This window comes from Cotesia glomerata, linkage group LG7, assembly GCF_020080835.1.
Source record: "Cotesia glomerata isolate CgM1 linkage group LG7, MPM_Cglom_v2.3, whole genome shotgun sequence".
Taxonomy (NCBI): domain Eukaryota; kingdom Metazoa; phylum Arthropoda; class Insecta; order Hymenoptera; family Braconidae; genus Cotesia; species Cotesia glomerata.
Genome location: NC_058164.1, coordinates 2,242,477 through 2,259,891, shown reverse-complemented (window position 1 = coordinate 2,259,891; position 17,415 = coordinate 2,242,477). Strand labels below are relative to the sequence as shown.

Sequence of the window (17,415 nt, the reverse complement as noted above, 5' to 3'; positions counted from 1 at the left end):
GAACTATATATATTTTCTGACTCAGCTCGACAAACTAAGTCAGAAAATGGCTAAATTTTTCAAAAGTTGCGCCATGAGGACGGCTGCAATAGTTAGAATTTTATAAAATCTACTAAAAACGTGTTTATTTGTGAATTTTTTGTGAAGAGGCTTTTTATTAAATAAATACATAGAATAAATGTACATACAGCGAATTTAATTTATTTTAAGAATTCGCGATGTATTTACAAAAATATTAGGTTCCGTTGTTCCTGTAGAAGATCTCCTAGAGGACCTCCACAAAAAGGTGTCTGGCGGTGAGGAAGATATCTCTGATTCAAATTATCAGAAATAAAAAAAACAAAAGATTTATTTTTAGGATATATAAATACTGGTAATGATTGATGGAACAGTCAAAATTTTGATTTTTGACAAAATGGCGGCTTCCCAAAGAAAAAAATCGTTTTTTTCAAGAAAATTTACAGTTTAAAGTGGCTTAAAAAATCGAAATTATTACCAGAAACCTTATTCCTTCGATCATTACCTGATACAAGTATCTAAGAAGATCGAGTGAAAATTTCAACCCGATCGGTCCAACCGTTTCGGAGAAATTTTCCTCACCGACTTTGAAAACACCGTTTCGAGAAAAACGCGTTTGAAGTTTTGGGAACCATTTAAACTAAGTTAAAAAATCTTTACAAATACGCTAACTTCTCCGAAATTATTTGCCGGATCAGTGTGAAATTTTCGGACGATATTCTCAAATATATGTGCATTCAAAATATGCAAAAAAAAATTCGATTTTTTCAAAATTACAAGTGGATATCCTCTAAATTAAAATACATGATAGTCTTGAAGTTAGTCAAAGGTCGAAACTCGCAACAAACGGGCCACGATTCATTATTGGTTAAAATTTAGGCGCGCGCGTAGCGCGCTATTTAAATTTCTAGTAATCCCTTAATGTAGAAAGTGTAAAAGCCACAATTTATAATTTAATATCGAAAATAAGTGATTAGTAGCTGTCACTATAGTAAATAACGACTCTTTTATCTTAAAAAATTACAGTTTCAAACAGTAAAAATTGCCGGTTCAATATATAGTCCATTCTATGTATGAGGAGAAGGGGAACTCAGATGAGGAGAAGGGGGTCTCAATCTGGGAGAATTTAACAGTTGAAACAGTAAAAATTCTACTGTTAAAATATACATTTTACCAGTCTAAGCAAGTCAATAATTATAGTTTGATTTTTAGCGTTGCGTTTAAAATTTACCATTTTACTTTGTAAATATTGACGTTGCTTGTATTAGAAATTTAGTAAATGTACTTTATATTTTTTACATATCATGCGATCATTTTTTAGGTACGAAATGATAAATATCAAAGTCAAAATTCTTAATTATTATACTTTAACATTTTTGACATTCACATAGCGAATATTATACTGTTTGAAATAGTATTTTCTTTCATGTAAAGTATAAATTGTAGCGTTTAAATGATAAATATTATAAAGTGAATAGTAAAATCTCGATTTTACTGTTTGAAATGGTAATTTTTAGCAGTTGATCATTACTTATCATAAATCGACTATTAATTATTACAGTTTAATTTTTTCCTCTTAAAGTTAAAAAATCTTTACAAATACGCTAATTTCTTCGATAATTATTTGCCGGATCAATGTAAAATTTTCGGACGATATTCTCAAATATATGTACATTTAAAATAATAACCCCTGAAGACACACCCTTTAGTAGTAAAGGAGAACCGTGAGTAGTAGAGTAAGAGTAGGAGCTAAATAATCTGGAGCCAGTCAACCAGGCAGACCGATCGATCGACTACGTGTAAGTGAATTACTGGAGATGAATAATTATTTAAATTGAGTTTACCAAAGGTCAAAAGGTGTCTAATTACGGCATTATCTGGGGATTTATGGAAGCTATTGATAAGATAATTATTTTTTAAGTACTTAAAGATCGACGGCATGAGGCAACCCTTGAATGACCGAGGGTGACTACTGGATAGGAGGCGTTTCCATGACTACGGAGCCTAGATACCCGGGGCTAGAATCCCGACCTCACCCATCATTTCCCACTATGTTCATTCGCGAATTATGCTCTTTACTTCCCTATCCAAAAATAATACATCGGGTATAATAGCACTCAAAGAATCATCTTTTTGTATGCCTCATTCGAATAAATTACCCATTAAAACTTAAAATATCTCTGTTTGCAGCTTCAATTTATGAATTCTAATAAGTTCAAAGGTTAATTATAATTCTTGTGAATTACTCTTCAACCTGACCTTTTATTTATAGTACTCTACTACTTGTTTGTTTACCAATTTAACTTTCCGAGTTTTAACTTTGACGATTTTTTTTCCGGAAAGAAAAAAATTTATTTTGCTATTATTACGAATGAGGAAATACATTTGTGCCAACGGCTCATAAATTTTATTTGTTTTTGTTGGATGTAATATTTCAATTTTTATTAAATTTTGTTACACAATTATTGTTAAAAGAATATTTTAATTTTTATAAATAAATAAATAAATTTATTGACTGGTATTTTTAAATTTTTCTGTCAATCTAAATTTCTTAATGTAATATTGATAAAATTGACTCTTTGCTACAATAATAATCAATTTAAATTTAATGCAATTAACAATATACTAGCAACCTTGCAGTCACTATGTGACTGCGGTGACTTGTGAACTATGAATAAATAAAATTTTGCTTTATCAAAAAATGACTTTTGTTAAATTGCACTGTACTTTTATTAACTAATATATGAAAAAATGATGTGGGTACTCAAATGAAAGGTCTTGATGAGTGCATTGTCGGGGTGAGTTTATATCTTAAAAAATGTCAATAGTTCACAAGATACGAGGTCATTTTTTAATTATTGACATTTTTAAAGATATAAGCTCATCCCAATATTACACTCATCAAAAGCTTTCATCTGAGTACCCACATGCATTTTTGATATATTTTTCATATATACATATATATAAAATATATAAATATATGAAAAATTGATGTGGGTACTCAAATGAAAGGTCTTGATGAGTGCATTGTCGGGGTGAGTTTATATCTTAAAAAATGTCAATAGTTCACAAGATACGAGGTCATTTTTTAATTATTGACATTTTTAAAGATATAAGCTCTTCCCGATATTGCACTCATCAAAAGCTTTCATCTGAATACCCACATGCATTTTTGATATATTTTTCATATATACATATATATGAAATATATGAATATATGAAAAATTGATGTGGGTACTCAAATGAAAGGTCTTGATGAGTGTAACATGGGATGAGCTTATTTTTTAAAAAATGTCAATAGTTCACAAGATACAAAGTCATTTCTTAATATTAACATTTTTAAAGATACAAACTCATCTCGATGTTACACTCATCAAGAGCTTTCATTTGAGTACCTACATGCATTTTGATATATTTTTCATATATACATATATATAATATATATATAATATATGAAAAAATGATGTGAGTACTTAAATGATAGGTCTTGATGAGTGTAACATTGGGATGAACTTATATCTTAAAAAATGTCAATAGAACACAAGATACAAGGTCATTTCTTAATTATGTATCTGGAGATAAAGCATTTTCGAATGCAGTCTAAATACTTATCATAATAAATTGACTATCGGTGAGAATGAAATGAAACCTTGAAAAGGTACAAATTTAAGTCAAGACCTTTGCAATGACACTAAATTTAACCATAAAAACCCACTTTATCATATAAATACACTGGCCACAAAATTTTGCTTATTCTCTTAATAATACAGATTATTTTTTTCGCAAATAATTTTCTAAGATAAAAAAGATAAATTTAAACACTAAAAGGTACGAAGAAATCAATAGTTTTTTTCTCTTATAGTAATTTTTACTCGACTTTTTTCTTGGTATTCATCAGCAATTTAAAAAAATTATTTTACCCTTGTAAACTTTGTTATTTTAAAATGAAATAGCTCTTAAACTAATAAACAAAAGTATTTTTAAGCTATCGCTTCGAATTGTTTCTTTTAGAGGTCATATCATTTTTTTTTTTTTATTAATTAAATTGAAACTTTTTACTATCCAAAAAAACTAAAAAAGTTAGAATATAAATTTGAATTAAAACTAATGAAGGGTAGTAACATAAATATTTTATAATCAATTTAATATTTCACACTTGAGAATAAAAACGTTCAATTTAAAAACTAATGAGAAAATAAATTTTAATTAAAAAAATATTTAAATTACTTGAAATAATTATTTTTTAAAGCTGCTTACTTTCCAATCTACTTGATGTATTTTTAAATAAAACCGAGAGTAATAAAATCTTATTAAAATACTCTTGTGGTGCAAAAAGAAAATAATCAATAATTACCAATTTAAAAATACTCGAAAATAAATTTATCGTTTAATTTTAACAGCTAAGAGATTTAAGTAGTAGTAAATTTTGGGTAAAAAAAACAATTCCGCGTATTTACTCGCGAAGAAATAGCTGATGTCATCTAATTGAATACACGACGACAAGCAAACCAGTGAAGAGCAAAGCGGTGGCTGAAGATTCCAGGAAGATAGTTAAATATATAATCCTCGGATACGTTGATTTTCTCGAGACCGCTTGAGCGTGTTATCGTGAAGCTTGGCATCCTAAATACGCCTACACTATTTAATCAAATCAAATAATCATACAGTGTACATTGTAGAACCATATTCTCGACAACCACGCAAAACATCATACATCATAGTGCATTTCCCTCAGTGTTTTGTGTTCATCAAACCCGGTATTATTATAACACTCCCGCTTGAGTATAATAGGAGGAGAGACCTGACTACTATACCAACAATACAGAGCTTTCAAATTTAATCGTGTATATACGAGACAAATTCGAATTACTTCATAAATTTCTCTTACACTTAGCGATAAAAAAAATATTTAAAATAATTATTATATATTATTTTGAGGAATTTTATTACCCAACTCCAGCTGTAGGTGGTCATCGACGCCCAGGGAAATGACTCTATAAAAGTTTTATTTTTATTATCATCATCATTTAATTATAATAATAATTATAAAACAAACAAACAATTTTAAAGAGAATCACTCAGAATTATTTTACGACTGACCAAAATACACAAATGTATTATATATATTTAAGCAACAGCTAAGAAAAAAATAAAATACAAGGCCGTAAAGAATTAAATCAACTATATGTACGCAAAGTTGTTATACACAGAAAGAAAAATTTGTTGACTAGAGAACAATATTCTTGGCTCAAGAAAATTTTCGGGTGCCTAAAGGCCGAAGTTAAAATTTTTTGGAAATTCTATTCTTGGTGGAAGTAATTTTTTCTTAATTCAAATTATCGTAAATACGTGATACAATAAATTTTTATACTTGATCAAGATTTTTAGATACTTTAGGGAATCAGCGCTACCTACTTCAGCTGAGAAAAAAATTTTCTCACCTTGAGAAAATTTTTCTCTTGAATATTTGAAATCCATTTTATATTATTTTAGCGTGCAATTATACATATTGAATGAAAAAAAATGATTCAATATTATTTGATCTTTCCATTTGACATGTTAATCAATAAAAATATTAATGAAAATTTACTTCAATCTTTATATTTAATTTTTTGGAGCAAGAGAGAAATTTTCTCAAGAGAAGAAAATTTACTTCTATCAAGACTAAATTTTCTGGCGCAAGAGGCTGAATTTTCTCAAAACAAAATTTTTTTGGCTTAAATAAATTTTCTTGGATCAAGATACGTATTTTTTAAAGCAAGAGAATTAATTTTATTGGAATAAGTGAAATTTCTTGTGTCAAAAATAATTTTTTTTTCGCTCAAGAAAAGAATTAGAAAGAAAAATATTTTCTTGGCTCAAGTGATTTTTTTTTTGTGTACAGAAAGAAAAATTTCTTGCCTGGAGAACAAAGTCTTAGCTCAAGAAAATTTTCGGGTGCCTGAAGGAAGACCGAAGTTGTGTTGGCCGAAGTAAAAATTTTCCTTGATATTCTATTCTTGGTGGAAGTCATTTTTTCTTAATTCAAGTTATCATAAATACTTGATGCAATAAATTTTTATACTTGATCAAGATTTTTAGATACTTTAGGGAAGCAGCGCCACCTACTTTAGCTGAGAAAAAAATTTTCTCACCTTGAGAAAATTTTTCTCGTGAATATTTGAAATCCATTTTATATTATTTTACCGTGCAATTATACATATTGAATGAAAAAAAATGATTTAATATTATTTGATCTTCCCATTTGACATGTTAATTAATAAAAATATTAATGAAAATTTACTTCTATCTTTATATTTAATTTTTTGGAGCAAGAGAGAAATTTTCTCAAGACAAGAAAATTTACTTCTATCAAGAACTAAATTTTTTGGCGCAAGAGGCTGAATTTTCTCATAACAAGATTTTCTTGGCTCAAATAAATTTTTTTTGATCAAGATACGTATTTCTTAAATCAAGAGAATTAATTTTGTCGAAATAAGTGAAATTTCTTGTGTCAAAAATTTTTTTTTCGTTCAAGAAAATAATTAGAAAGATTAATATTTTCTTGGCTCCTTCTTTTCTGTGTATTATTGTCACCTTAATTATTATTATAATTAAAACTTCTAAAACAGTTGTACAGAAATCTATTTTAACAAATTTTATTTGGGATTATTTCTATAATCAAACACCGAGCTATTATTAGCGGTGCTATTTTGACCCGTCAACACATTATTGTAAATGCGTTCATATTAATCCTGATAAATTTAATCCTACTGAAAAAAAGAAATTCACTCGATCAAGATAAAATTCCATTTAATACACCCACAGGGATTTCTTTTAAAAGAAGAAATTTTGAATTACTTGGAAGGAAAAATCCGCCGATTATCGAGCACTGATCCCACACGATTTGTTTATTTTTTTGCAACATCAAACAGTAATAATAAAAATTGCGACTGATACTTGGGATAAGGATAAGGATAAAGAAGATGGGTAAGAAGAAGAAGAAGAAGAAGAAGTATTTTAAGATGAATTTCAGCACCTAGCAGCACTGATGATATGTAATGATAGAGGGTAGTAATTGGTGCTGGTGGTATTCGGTTGTACGTCATAGGGGATGATAACAATGATGATCGATCGACCAACGTGTTGAGGTCCAACGGCCTGTCATCTATTTTGGTAGCATAAAATACTATTTATAAATCATCATACGGACAATGTTCCACTTTACTTCTATCAGTCTACGACCCGGCATCTTGCATCGGTTGCGGCAATATTTAACCACCCGACGTGATGCAGTCGTGTATTTCTGTTGGTGGCCGGTCTCGTTTTACGACTCTGCTTTATTCTACTGACGTCAAAGATCCACGGAGACTTACTGGGTACCAGCGCCAGGATACCACCAGCTTCCCAGATATAATATACCAATTCGGTGACAGAATTCGATTTTCAAAGGCCGTTCACTCCTCGAGTGAGTTGAGTTCGTTGGTGGTAGCTACATGGTTCTTTACTTCCATGTCCGAGTTCAAAATCCTCAAACGTAAGATGCCTCATCGTCGTCATCATCATATTTGTATTCGTGTAGATATAAATATTTTTGATAACAGATGGCCCGGGCTATTCTACAGACATTTATTGTATTGTCTATGTCTGCACATACATAATTTGACGACGATAAATTCTGATTTATTGCTTTTTTTTATGTTTTTATTATTTAATACACTAAACTGTCCAAAATATAAATTTATTTTCCGCTTGCATAATTTTTATTTTACTTCATAAAATATTATTTTCACTTGAATTTTTTTTTATAAATCAATGATAATTAAATGAAGACATGTCTATTTTTTTAACAAGTAAATTGTGATAAAAAAATTATTAAAATATTTTAAATTATAAATTAAATTGAAAAATTGTTTTAATGTTGTATTATCTATATTATTAAGAGAATAAGCAAAATTTTGTGGCCAGTGTATTTGTATGAAGAAATGGGTTTTAATGATTACATTTGGTATCGTTGAAAAAGTCTTGACCTGGAGTTGTGCCTTTTTAAGGTTTCATATTATTCGCACCAATAGTCAATTTATGATAATAAAAATTTAGGCTGCATTCATAATTAAGAAATGACCTTGTATCTCGTGAACTATTGACATTTTTAAAGATATAAGCTCATCCCGATGTTACATTCATCAAGAGCTTTCATTTAAGTACCCACATCAATTTTTCATATATTTTCTTTATTCACGGCCGAAAGCACGTACTTGCTACTTCTGTTGGGAATCAGAAAGACCGACATTTATGCTTTGGTAGGGGCGCGCATGCGCGCTGCTCTAGTGCGCTGGAAGAAACTAGTTGTGCACTGAATTGATGTACGAGGCAGCGAAAAAAAAGTATTCACCAGAGCTGACGCGGTTTATTGTGCACTCAGGCCTAACCTTAAAATTGCTTTTGTGGGTTCTTATGTCGTTGTGTGTTGAAATTTATAATCTAAAAAATTATATCGAGTGAAAAATAATAAAAATTTTAAAAAATTAATGCGTTATCATCATCAAAAGGAAATTTTAAGGAATTTCGATACGGAAGCTAATCTAATTATAAGAACAGATACGTTACCTAAAAAGTCTGCAGATAAATATTTACACAGAAAGAAAGGTTCACTTGAACCAAGAAAATATTTTTCTTCCTAATTATTTTCTTGACACAAGAAATTTCACTTATTCCAACAAAATTAATTCCCTTGCTTCAAGAAATACGTGTCTTGATCCAAGACAATTTATTTAAATCAAGAAAATTTTCTTGTTTTGAGAAAATTTCTCTCTTGTTCCAAAAAATTAAGTTCTTGACAGAAGTAAATTTTCTTGTCTTGAGAAAATTTTTCTTTTGCTCTAAAAAATTAAATATCTTAATAATAAATTTTCATTAATATTTTTATTGACGAACATGTCAAATGGGAAGATCAAATAATATTGAATCATTTTTTTTTCATTCATTATTAATAATTTTTATAATTCTTATAGTTCATGTACTGGTAATAGTTGTGATGAAAATGAAAATATGCAATAATTAATTAAAAATAGTTGATAAATTACTCGAAATAATTAAAATTCTGATAAAATTAATGATTTTAATGTATTTGAGTAATCAAAAATTAATAAAAATAAGACTATTCAATTGAATTAATTTAATTTTAAAAAGTTACTATTATTTTTATCTATTTAGATGAAGTCGATGCCCGCCCCCGACCAGCCGCACTCGCTTCGCTCGTGCCGCAAATGTCGGGCGGGCATCGACAACATACTAAGAACATTTAACTGTAACGTTAATTGATTTGTAAGTCAGCGTACTTTCGGCCGAAAATAAAGAAAAAGAGTATACAACACACGGGCAGAAAGTTTGAGAGCCCTGAACTGCGCGCCATGATGCCCTCGGCTTCGCCTCGGGCATCATGGCGCACAGTGCAGGAATCTCAAACTTTCTGCCCTTGTAGTGTAATATACTATTTATATATGTATATATGAAAAATATATCAAAATGCATGTGGGTACTCAAATGAGAAAGCTCTTGATGAGAGTAACATTGAAATGAGCTTATATCTTTAAAAATGTCAATAATTAAGAAATGACCTTGTATCTTGTGAACTATTGACATTTTTTAAGATAAAAGCTCATTTCGGCAATAGACTCATCGAGACCTTTCATTTGAGTACCTACATCAATTTTTCATATATTTTATATATTTATATATACTATATATATGTATACATGAAAAATATATCAAAAATGCATGTGGGTACTCAAATGAAAGCTCTTGATGAGTGTAACATCGAGATGAACTTATATCTTTAAAAATGTCAATAATTAATAAATGACCTTGTATCTTGTGAACTATTAACATTTTTTAAGATATAAGCTCACCCTGACAATACACTCATTAAGACCTTTCATTTGAGTGCCCACATCAATTTTTCATATATTTTATATATTTATATATATGTATATATGAAAAATATATCAAAATGCATGTGGGTACTCAAATGAAAGCTCTTGATGAGAGTAACATCGAAATGAGCTTATATCTTTAAAAATATCAATAATTAAGAAATGACCTTGTATTTCATGAACTATTGAAATTTTTTTAAGTTATAAGCTCAGCCCGACAATATACTTATCGAGACCTTTCATTTGAGTACCCACATCAATTTTTCATATATTTTATATATCATATATATATATATGTATATATGAAAAATATATCAAAATGCATGTGGGTACTCAAATGAAAGCTCTTGATGAGTGTAACATCGAGATGAACTTTTTTTTTTAAAAACGTTAATATTTAAGAAAGTACAGTACAATTTAATATAAGTGATTATTGAATGAAGCAAAATTTTATTTATTTATAGATCACAAGTCACGACAGTCACATACAAGTAAAAAGTTAAATGTTTAAAAATTTTTATCAGTTTTAAAATTATTGCAATCAGATAATTCGGGTCGTTAAATAAAAAATTATACTCAGTAATGTTTAATGATAATTTAAAAATTAAATAGCGGTTTAGTAACCGTTGAAAATAATTACGCAATCCAGCGGTTATATCAAGATATTAATTAACGTAAGGTCGGCGGTTCGAGTCCACTTGAGAGTATTTTCTTCTTGGAATGAATTTAATTATAAAAATAAAAATATTCAAGCGTAAGATTATAAAATAAACAAGATACTATTTATTAATTTTTTTTTTTAATTTTAAAATTAATATCAAAAATAGTTATTGTTATCTCAAGGATTATATTATTGAAAAAAAAAAAAAAAAAATAAAAATCTATAAAATAATAGCCGATGTAGATGAGCTGTATTTTATAATTAGATTTTATTTAGTCCGATTACATCGGCTAGGAATACTTATCTAGGCCACTAGGTGTTAAAATGTGTCACCGTGATGTGTTGTGATGCTGACGATGATGCTCTTGCGGGAATAAACGTTAAGGACGGACATTAAACGTAGAGCAGATAGACGATTGCCAGAAAATTTAGACGTGGACACAAGCTCTGAAGAAATGATGCGTTTCCATGATTGATAGTAATACGTTTTTTTAATCATCAATAATCTCAAGTGACGCACGAGCGTTAAACGATCGCGATGAAGTAAACGCAAAAAATACACACCTAGGTTTCATTTTATTTTATCTCCCGCTCTATTATTATAGTCCACAATATAAATTTATAAATATAAATAAAATATAGTTAAATTTTCTGAGTAAAGCGGCTTAAATTAATTTAAATGCAAAAATCAAAAGGAAATAAAAGAAATGAGAAATAAATTTCAGTGTACAGCTGTGCTTATATCAAGAGCTGACGGTAGACAGGAAAATTAATGAGAATTTCCTCGGTTTCGGGTTTCGCTGAAAAAAATTCATAGCAGAAAAATTTACACATGATAGATTATTTTATTTATTTAGATCGTAAAAAAGCTTTTAGATATTTCCAGGAATTAATCGTTATGTTTTAATGTCATATGTGTGGATGAATTTTTCCAGAAAAAACATTCATTTTCCGTCATGACAAATTTTATCTTTTAGTGACTAAATCTCAGCCTCAACTCAGCTTTTTACTTTATTCTCTTCTTTCTTTATTCTTCTTCCTTATATACTTATTTCAGTACATATATAGTTATTTACATTTTATATGTGATGAGCAAGTAAATAAATAACCCGGAGGCAATGACCACTAGCTCTATAATTTTCTTACCAAAGTTAAACCAGACGGAATTGATGACTAGCTACATATCACTACTCCTACTATTATTATATTAATCATCCTAGTGATTATTATTAAACATATACAGCTAGTATATAATGAGACCAAATTAAATGCAAATGGACCACATTTTACCATCTTAAGGGATGATGATGATGAGATCTATTTTAAGAAGGGCTGGCTCTTGCCATTCGGGGGTTGCGCTTGTGCTTATAAATCTAAAAATATATATCTTCGTAGAATAAGTGTAAAAGATGTGAGTTTTCTTTTACTTCTTTTTTTCCTCTTTATTTTTTATGACAACTGTTTCCTGTCGTTATAAATATATATTCAACTTCAGTGGAGTTTAATTTCATTGAACGTGATTAAATAATGTTTTTCTACCGATTAAATCGACGCCTCTAGCTAAATATATATCCATAAATTCTAATTAAATTCATCCTAAATTTCCTGGGGTATTTTATACTGATTGAACACCCGTACCCGGAATTATACTCACCAGTTATACATACATTAGAATGTTAGATTCAAATCACCCTATACAAACATTCTAATCTCATTATTTCTTCCAAGACAACCGGCTTTCACTTGCTCGGGTTTATTGATAGGAAAAAGGAATTTCCGAAATTGGAATCTGCTAAACTAAGTATATGGGTTTCGTGAACAAATAAATCGAGAGGCTTACGATATAAGCCACTCGTTCTTATTCAAGTTGATATAAAACTTTCTTTATGTAACGATATTTTGAAAATTTCTAATATTAGATTGTGTGAAAAGTATATTTTGTATATTGCTTTGTATAATATTGCTATAAATTCCTTTATGCGTTATTCACATTCCTTTTAATAAATCACTTCTAAAATACCATATCCCTTTTTTTTTTTTTTAATTTTTTTATGGACTTATTAAAAATATTTAATATTTTTTTTTAATCTATATTATTAAGGTATTACCCTCGCAGGAGTCGTTTTCTTAGGATTTTTTTTAAACTTTCGCAGGTTAATATTTATATAATTCTGCATCGATTGGCGCAATTTGAGAATTTTTGACTATCTAGTTTCCGAGATATTTAATTTCAAAGTTTGAGTTTTGAACGCTCTTATACATTACGGTATACGGGATATCGAAAAGTTTACCTACAAACATTTTTATATCTCAGAAACTTTTCTTAGGATCTTTTTAAAAAACTAGAGTAACGTTAACTAACAACTAAACAATTTAAAAAAAAAAAATTCATTGATAATTACCACACAGTTTCAGAGATATTTAGTAATAAGTAATTAAAAATTTACCAGACTTTAGCCGAGGAGGGGATACGTTAATAAAGCTGTGGCAACAGCGCAAGTTTTGTGAGCCGCGAAAGAAGTATGAGACGCGCATGCACTGACAAATTTGAAAAGTTTAATTTACGTTAGGTGTAATATTATAGTTATTAATTTTATTTATTTAAAAAAAAATAACAATGATTATTTTATGAAAATAAGTATTTTTCTATATTTATAAAAATTCAAAAAGTTATCAATTTTAATATAATAATATTTATTAATCTTTCATAAGTTATAAAAATAATAGTCAGATGAAAAAATAAAATAAAAAATTAGAAAAACGGTTGACCCTGAAGGCCATCCCTGCAACTTCCCGCTAATTCCATACTTAGGCGCTTAAAATTGCACCAATGACGTTTTTGAGCTCTTCGAGCTCAAAAATACAATTTATGGGTTATTTTGAGCTCTCCGAGCTCAAAGAGATTGCTTTCCTATGCTTTTGAGCTCTTCGAGCTCAAAAGTCTGATAGAGATTTGATGAGACACTATTTTTTGAATTTTTAAATCGCAATAACTTTTGAATGAATAAACCGATTTTCACGCGGTTGGCAGCATTCGACGCAGTTTTTCAAGCCTCATAAAGAATCTCAAATTTTGAATTGATCACGCTAGGAATTAAGGAATATACGATATAAAAAAAAAACACTTTTTTCGGTTTTCTTTCGTTCACGATATCTCTCGAACGAATCAACCGATTTTTACCGGACTGATGGCGATCGACGTGGTTTTTTGGGGTTAAGAGCTGATTAGTTTTTGGAATTGAACCATCAAGCCGTTTAAAAGTTATTCCAAAAAACCACATTTGAAAAAAAATTTTTTTTCAGTTTTTTTAAGATTTCTCAAAATCTATTGATCTGAATCGGTCCAAATAATTTTCAAAAACTAAGTTTGGTCAAGCCCTTTCGAATGGCACCAACCGCGATGAAATCGGTCAAGCCGTTCAAAAGTTATAAGCGGTGTTTTTACTAAATAAAGAGTTCTATATTTTAAAGCCATTATCCCCGATCCAAATTGATGTCAGACTAATTTTTAAATTTTACATTAAATTTTTATTTATTAAATTCTTTAAATTTTTATTTTTACTTATTATTTATTTTCACCACATTATTGTCGGTATGAGCACTCATACCATCCTTGGGTGAAAATATCTAACAATTAAAAATCTTTATTTTAATTTAAGATTAAGAAGGGTTTACATTTTTTCTCTCTCTCGCCCTCTATTGGATAAACGAAAGTATCTCTGTCATACTTGTAAAACTTATGGAATCTTAAAACGCATTTTATGCATAAATAAATTAAAATTTTCTAAAAAAAGCGCTTCGCTCTTCGATAGATAATTAAATTATCTATCGAAAAGCGAAGCGTTTTTTTCAAAATTTTATCTTATTCATGAGCAAAACTCGTTTGAAAATCAACTATCAACCGCTCTTAAGCAAAGATGTTATATTCTTTACTCAGTGAGACTTTTTTCGGCCACCGAAAAAATAATAACTCGGAAAATGCTCAGACCAGGAATCGAACCTGGATCTTTTGGTATCGCGCCAACTGCTCTACCCTTTTTTTTTTTTTTTATTCAAGCGTTTATTTATTTAAATCATTGATACATAGATATAAACATAATACACAGGTATAAACGTAAGACCTGTTACTTAAAATAAATTGTCTACCTGGCCCATACGGGCTCTCATAGAGGATAACATAAATGATATTTCTTAATACCTGATAAGCCTCAGGGGCTGTACATAGTGAAGTAAATAATATAGTTTTTCTTATTCTTATTGTGTTAAATACATAAAGTGTTAATACATGATTTATACTAGTTAGCCTAAAAAACAAACTTGATTTTCATAAAAAAGGCTTACGTTATTAGAATAGTACATGAGAGACATTAAATCAACAACAATTAAAATTAAAAAATATAACATAATAATAGAATAGAACAAGAAGACAAAAAAGAAAGAGGAAGCTATTAAAAGAGAACAACAAAACAATTAAAGAAAAAGAACTTGTGATTAAGTGAGCCACCAATACTCTTTGCGGGAATGAGGTTTATTTGTTGTATCTTTGAGGGGTATTGAGGTGCAGTATTTCAGGTCTAAGAATGATAATGCTTTTGGGTCATAAGTAATAGCTTTTGTGTTTGGACCTCTTTTGACGTGGTATATTAGGGGTATACTGTTTGAGTCTTGTATGTAGCCCAGACTGTCCAAGTAAGTGACTGCTCTACCCTTAAGCTATCCGAGACACTGTCCGTAACTATCATTCAGTTACCTATTAAGTTAACCTATTCAGTGTTATATATTATCTTTATGCAGTTACTCATAAAGTAATTACTAAATAAATCACTTTTTTACATTGAATTAGCATAATAATGATACTTTTTTTTTGTTAACTAATTTTATTTTTTTCCAGACGAAACTTATCATTATGGATGATTTGCGATACAACGCATTTCTGAAGGTTTATTTGCGAGTATTAGAGAAAGCTCAAATTCCTTTAAAAAACGCGGCAAGGAAAATTCATCTGATGGCTGGTTTACGAGTGTATACAAAGTCGACTCGATCCTGCAAATTGCAATACCAAACCTGCGATAAGTTTATTAAATTGAAGGCCGTAGATCTGCCAAATGATCTTTGCATGAAACGGAAGAACCCCGACGACATCGTCCCTGCACCAGTCAAAGCTCTGTACGCTCAACAAAAGACCAGGGTCTTCAGTTTGCTCTCAGAAATGTATCAGCAAGAAACCTGGAAACTCCGGTATTTTGATGACCTTACTTGTAAGTCAGTGTCGACATTCATCACTAAGTATGTATTAGAACAATTAGAGGATAAAAGCTATACACATGGACTTTATGATCGCGTGAGAACATGGATATTCGAATTCAAATCTGTTAAATTGTATCCGTGTGTAGCAAACATCACTTTATCCCGTTCATCGTCTTTCGAATGAGTAAAAAAAATAAAGCTCGTCGTAAACTTCGTTTAGATGTTTGCCTGCCCGAGCCGGAAGACCACGCCGAGAAAGAAACTGACAACGTAACCATCGCCGAGAATGACGGTGACAATGAGATGGAGAACACGGGAAGCAATCTTGAAACCTTATCGATCTCATTACGTAGAATGCAGAAAAACACTAAGAAGAAAGAAACTTCGAACACAAAATCAAAGAATACAGGAAAAAATCAGAAAAAAACAAAGAAGGAAAAAATAAAAAAGACTAAGACTAAGAAGATCGACTCTATAGGTCAGAAAACCGTTGATGATACGCATCACTGCAGAATACGGCAAGCTTATGTCTACCTCAGAAGAATCGACGACGATTCAATTGACAACGAGTTGGATGACCACACTTCTCAAGAATTCATTGTTTCAAGAACGTTTGGCCGTGTCGAAGACCATGGTGCAATCCGAAACAAATGACCAAGACATGCAGGATAAACCAGATCATCAAGATGTAGCGCCACAAGGTAATTCTGGTCATGTTGAGGCCGTGGTGCAATGCGAAAAAAATGACCAAGATATGCAGGATAAACCAGATCATCAAGATGTAGCGCCGCAAGGTGATTCTGGTGAAGTGGCCGTGGTGCAATCCGGAACAAATGCCCAAGACATGCAGGATAAATCAAATCATCAATATATAGCGCCACAAGGTGATTCTGGTCATGTTGAGGCCGTGATGCAATCCGGAACAAATGATCAAGACATGCAGGATAAACCAGATCATCAAATAGTTAAGAAAGTACAGTGCAATTTAACATAATCAAGAAACGACCTTGTATCTTGGGAACTATTGACATTTTTAAAGATATAAGCTCACCCCAACATTGAACTGATCAAGACCTTTCATTTGAGTACCCACATCAATTTTTCATATATTTTAAATATATATATATATATATATATATATATATATATATATATATATATATATATATATATATATATATATATATATATATATATATGAAAAATGTATCAAAAATACATGAGGGTACTCAAATGAAAGCTCTTGATGAGTGTAACATCAAAATGAGTTTATATCTTTAAAAACATTGATATTTAAGAAAGTACAGTGCAATTTAACAATAGTCATTATTTAATAAAGCAAAACTTTATTTATTTATAGTTCACATGCCACGGCAGTCACATAGTGACTGCAAGGTTGTTAGTAATTACTATTTATTAATGTGTAATTAAAAGAATTCTATGTATTAAGAAAGGTTTATATTTTTTCTCTCTCTCGCTCTCTATTGGACAAACGAGAGTATCTCTGTCATACTTGTACAACTTATGGTATCTTAAAACGGATTTTATGCATAAATAAATGAAAATTTTCCAAAA

The 17,415-nt window shown here is 29.8% G+C and overlaps 1 protein-coding gene across 2 annotated transcripts in view; it reads left to right on the top strand.

Moving 5' to 3' along the window:
- LOC123268817 overlaps positions 1 to 16,840 on the top strand; it is a 32,675-nt gene extending 15,835 nt beyond the window's left edge. For both annotated transcript variants that reach the window (XM_044734196.1, XM_044734195.1), the window contains exon 2: positions 15,485 to 16,840. In XM_044734196.1, coding sequence (XP_044590131.1) covers positions 16,334 to 16,834 — 501 coding nt within the window. In that variant the 5' untranslated portion in view covers positions 15,485 to 16,333 and the 3' untranslated portion in view covers positions 16,835 to 16,840. The remainder of the gene's footprint in view (positions 1 to 15,484) is intronic.
- Positions 16,841 to 17,415: the final 575 nt, after the last annotated feature.